The 5,548-nt window shown below is 46.8% G+C and overlaps 1 protein-coding gene across 1 annotated transcript in view; it reads right to left on the reverse strand.

The window, feature by feature from the left end:
* Positions 1–2,244: 2,244 nt before the first annotated feature.
* KLHL23 (kelch like family member 23) overlaps positions 2,245–5,548 on the reverse strand; it is a 15,368-nt gene continuing 12,064 nt past the window's right edge. The window contains exon 3 of the mRNA XM_004703757.2: positions 2,245–3,416. Within this exon, the coding sequence (XP_004703814.1) occupies positions 3,106–3,416 (311 nt within the window). The 3' untranslated portion in view covers positions 2,245–3,105. The remainder of the gene's footprint in view (positions 3,417–5,548) is intronic.

Consider the following 5,548-nt stretch of genomic DNA (forward strand, 5'->3'; position numbering starts at 1 on the left):
GCGCTGTATGTCCAACCTTGTCATGGGTTCCCCCTTTCGCCTATGCTTTTATTTCAATCCTACCTGGGAATGGATTCTTTTGTGTCGATGTGGCAGGACGCGTAGTGTCCTGAGCCCATCTCATCTGAGAGAGAAAAGACATCCGTCACAAGTTAATAAGCAGAGCTAAGGGAAGAGATGCCATGACATCTGGAGATTCCCAAGGAACCAGGAACAGCAGACAGGTCCCTTCCTTCCTCCAGAGATGGCAGAGACAGTCCCTCCCTGGGGCCAGTACTCGAGACTTCCCGCCTGCTAACCTGGGAGAAAAGAAACTTTGTTTGGTAGAGCCATCCATTTCTGGCCTGGCTTAGAACTAGTGTCTCTCACTCGATCCTGTCTTCCATGTCAAAAGGAACAGCCAAATAAGAATTGTATACAAAAGAGGAACTGCAATTAAAATAGCTCAGGCCACAAACTATGGTTAAGATTCCCCAAGTTGGACACTTAAAATAATTACATATAAAATATGTACATATTTTCTTTAAAATAATTACATATAAAATAAACAATATTCATTTTTTAAGTACAGTGGATATGTGTATGAAATGACAGCTTTTGAGAAGACAGTATTAAGATGTGATCTGTGATCACAGTTCCAGCCAGGAGATAGCACCCATGCCCGTAGAAGTGTGCCAATGGAGATTTCACTGTACTAGAAGAGTGCGGGCAGGACTGCCAGGGAGGATCTGAACGGCGTGCGACTTCAGCAGATTCAGAGAAGTTAAAAGGGGGTAAGGGATTGATTACACCTGTTTCTATCTAATCCACACGGGAGAGTGCCAAAGCACCACTGATCCCCAAAGGTCCGGCATTAACTGCCCAGTGCACTTGAGAGTAATAAAGCATAGTTGAAATCGTCTGTAATTCAACTGTCCATCTCGATGGCCTCAAATAAAGCAGTTTTACCAAGTACACAGTTCTATTTAATTTTATTGAAAACACAAAGCACTAATATTAAAATAAGTTAAACCTCATTCATTATCTCCCTTGCTCCCCCCCACCCCCACCCCCAACCCAGTGAATCTGTTTTGCATTCCATCACAGGCATGCAGATTTGACAGGGTCACCATGGTGGCAAACACGTGACTCCACTATGCTTGCGTTCCTTACTGCGGATCAGACACATCCACGTTCGCCACAGTCGCCAGAGAATTCCTTTAATGGCTGTACAGCACTTCACTACTTTTATTAGCCTACTTTCTTTCTTGACACAAAATTACTTCCAAGTTTTCCTACCACACATAATGCAGACATAAACATCTTCATGCAGTTTACGCCCCCCTCCCCCCCCTTTAAAATTATCCCGTAGGTTGTGAACGGAGTAGGGGGCCCGGGGTCGTTTTCATGGCTCTTTGCAATGTCGTACCAAGTATCTGCTACCGTGAGATTGACAGTCTTGGAAACCCTGTTTCCAAGTCCTGCAGGGTCACTTGGAGTAGAAAGGGACTGACCACCACTACTACCCCTCCCCCTCCAAAAAGGAGAAAGAAATGGACTGACCGGCAGAGTTTGGCTGGGCTTTGGTTTGTGGATCTATTTAAAATCATCTTCCACAGTTCCGTCCCCAAATTTTAAACAGACACAAACAAGAAGCGTTAGGTAGCTTTTAGACGTCCATAGTAAAGTTGAATACTGGGAGGATGGCACAGGGCAGGGCGGGGTCTCGTTCAGTTGAACGTGGGGGTCCCTGAGAGCCAAGAACCAAGTCGAGGGCTCCTACTAACATTATTCTGGTTGTGATGAGCGGGAGTCCACTCAGCAGCAGTGGGTTTTTTAAAAACCAAAACCCAACCCCAAGGGTTGGGGACAGATGGGTTGCACGGGTGACTAAAAGTTTGGATGCGTTAGCGCCAGCAAAGTTATGCCACATGAAAACTGGTAGGGCAAGCACTTCGGGCTAAGGGGTTTCTCGTCCAGGGCTTCAGCCACCCAGGTGGCCTCTGGGCGGGCCAAGAAATTAAGGGACCCAGATCAGGGACCCAGACGACCACGTGCCAGTTCACATGGGTTGGGCAGGTCCAACTCAGAGAGATGGTAAGTGACGCCACCAAGGTCACCACCCTTCTTATTGGAAGTGCTAGGAAGTATTTTCCCACCCCAAATCCTTTAAAAATAAACACCCCCCCCCAAAAAAACCCAAAAAACCCAAATATCCCAAAACAGCAAGTCAAATTTAAATTTGACTCATTGTATTTTTTTTTCTCTTAACTGTTCTATCAGCTTTCTAGCACTAAAACTCAATGTCTATATGCAAACATGTAGAATAAGGGATTTTATAGCATGCGTAAGATCCCAAAACTAGCTATTTACATCAAAGTGGAAAACTTAAAAACAGCCCTTAGCCTCAGCAAGTATTCAATTATTTTCTCCGTAGTGTTTTTCTTTCAGATTTGTCATTCACTTACATTTCATTTGCAAATATTTGAACAGTAATGAACTTTTTTACACAGTTTTATCTCTTGCTCACGGTCAGTATATTAAAAAACAACAATAAAAACCCCATGCACAATAAATTACATACGCTACAAAGCAAAATGACTCAGTCCCCAGTCTAGATTAATTCTATCGGTGAAAAAGAACTGTGTTTGTGTAGGTGCTGACTTTGGAGAGGTAGAAGAGATTCTCTTGTTGAATCTCAACTTCTTCAAGCTGAAGAGAACCCGCATGCACCCTGTCTACTACTTTTTAGAGTGACGAGACACTGCAGCTCAGAATGATTCTGACCTACACTACACCCAGTGTAAATGCTACCAGGAGCAAAAGACCAACCACAAGGGTAATTTCACCTTTTACCAAGGGCTCAGTATCCCATATCAGCTTTAAAAATCAGAGATTTTAGGTGGCAATCCCACTGATTCAACTGTACAGACCCAAGACTTTCTTCCCCATGAATCACTGGGCTTGTGTGTACAGTAAGGGTGAGGGATTAAAACTTACCAACCCCCTACTATGGGCCAGGTCATGATAACAAGGGGAAAAAAAAGAGTTTTTTCTTTAAAACAAAAGAAAAAACTCTACCCCCAAGAAGCAACTACTCCTCGGTCACTTACTGTGCGGATTTGATCAGACACTGTACACACACACACAGCCATGGGAGCGCATGGCACTTGGAAGATTACCCACAATTTCCCACTTATTAAGGTCTGGGTCGTATTTCTCGATGCTCTGAAGGTACGTTCCCTTTGAGTAGGAATATCCTCCAGTGACATAAATACAGCCATTCAAGATGACAGCGCCACACTCCATCCTCCTCTCCATCATGGGCGCGATTTCTCTCCACTCGTTCTGTTCGGGGTCGTAGCACTCGGTGATGGTAGTCTGCCCGCCAACTAGATACAGCTTGTTTTCAAACGGAACTGAACACAATCCGTATTCTTTTCAAAGAAACAAGGGGAAAAAAGGAAACTCTCATTAGGATATAAAACAAAGAGAAACACTGCATCGAGGTGATGGGGTAGTCTTTGATGAGTAAGACTACCGTCACGGAGTTCCCACACTGGGAAGGTGTGACTGGCAGATAGGAGCTACTGGCCCTTTGCATGGAAGCCACCCATTTTGTCCTGGCCACGGAAGTGAGAGAGGACCATCCACGAACTTTCCTCATGAGGGTGATTTGTCCCGGACAAAGGACAGGCTGACGCCCTGAAGTGGGAGACTGGGAAGAGGTGTCGTGAATACGCCCTTCCAGCAGCCCCCCTGCAAGAGGCGCACACTGACAGGGCTCTGGGAAGCCACTGGCTTCAAAGCGCCACCTTTGAGTGGGGGGCCGCTGTCTCTGACTTTGCTCTCTGGGCAGAAGCCCTGCTTTCATGTAAAACTGACCTCACTTTGACAGGATTAAGGAGCCCAGGTGATGCTGCCAGGCGATCGCTGGACTGCTACCCACACAGCTGATCCATGGGAAAGAGGAAGTGGTTTACATGGCTGGTGGGTTTGAACTGCCAGCTTTGTGGGTTAGCGAACCCCATGTACGGCCACCACCACCACCACCAGAGCCGCTGGTGACACTAAGTTCACCACTGCCACGGAGTCGATTCTGGCTCACAGCAACCCTGTACAGGGTTTCCAAGATGATAAATCCGCATAGGCACAGCCAGCCTCCTCTTTCTCCCGAACAGTTGCAGGTGGTTTTGAACCACGGATGGACCTTGTGCGGTTAGTGCCCGATGTCTCTCACGTAGAGCTACCTTGTACGAAAGGAAGGTTCAGTGGCACCCCATGCGCCTGTGTGACTGACCTACAAATTCTTTTTTTAGTCTTCTCTTACTTTGGTCAACTTTTCTTTATTTTGCTTTTATTTTATTTTAAACATTTTATTAGGGGCTCATACAACTGTTATCGCAATCCATACACACATCAATTGTGTAAAGCGCATTTGTACATCATTCTCAAAACATTTTCTCTCCACTTAAACCCCCAACATTAGGTCCTCATTTTTCCCCTCCCTCCCTGCTCCCCCCCCCCTTACAAATTCTTAAAGACAGAGGATAGGCGTCTTCAGAATTGCAGGGGGGATTGCTGACTCCAGTACCAGGTACTCCAACAGCATGGCTTAAAAGCCCCGGTGGCGCGGTGGGTTTCATGTGGGCGGCTAACCAGAAAGCACCAGCCATCCTGGGGGAGAAAGATGAGGCTTTCTACTCCCATAGAGGTGCACCATCTTAGAAACTCACAGGGGCAAGGCAGTTTTGCCGTCTGACAGCGTCTCCATTGAGTTCAAATGGAGTGAGCAAATTACTTGATACTTAGGTGGCTCAGTTTTCCTGTGTGTAATGAAACCAAACAAAAATCCAAACTCCCTGACATCAAGCCGATTTTAACTCAACACCAATAAAGCCCCAAACCCACTGCCATCCAGTCGATTCTAACTCCAGCGTGACCTCACAGGAGGACGACAATTCAGACATTGTAAAATCTCACTCACCTTTCTCCCTCTGTGCAGCTGGGAGGTTTGAACAGCCAGTCTTGTGGTTAGTCAGCCCCACACCTAATCCACTGGGACCACTCTGGGACTACCAACCACAAAACCACATTCCTCATGGCTGGCTTCTGTGGGGCAGGGCAGGGCAGGGCCGCTCCTGCTTGTTGCCCGGGGCTCACCGTCTGGTCCTCAGAGGGACGTTCATGATTACCCAAGCTGAGGGACCCAGCCAGGCATCACTATTACATTCACTCACAGCCACTGGGTTGATGCCGACTCACAGCGACCCTACCGGACAGGGTTTCTGAGACCGAAATGCTTGATGGGAGTGGAAGGCCTCCTCTTTCTCCCACAGAGCAGCTGGTGGTTTTGAACACTGACTGCAAACAAATACTGGCTGTGCTCAGGTCGGCCAGCGAGACGAACAGACCAATACAGAGTTCAGAGAGAATTACAATGTCTTCCAGGAATGCAACAGCCCCGGAAGTGATTTTTCCCCCTAAGATTTTTGTTCACTGAAAGGACTTTTATAAAGCTTATCTAGTCTAGCTTCCTTATTTTACCGGAAAGTAAGACCAGCCGCCT

Source organism: Echinops telfairi, unplaced genomic scaffold (assembly GCF_000313985.2).
Source record: "Echinops telfairi isolate 266 unplaced genomic scaffold, ASM31398v2 ScPeMD7_4;HRSCAF=17, whole genome shotgun sequence".
NCBI classification, from domain to species: domain Eukaryota; kingdom Metazoa; phylum Chordata; class Mammalia; order Afrosoricida; family Tenrecidae; genus Echinops; species Echinops telfairi.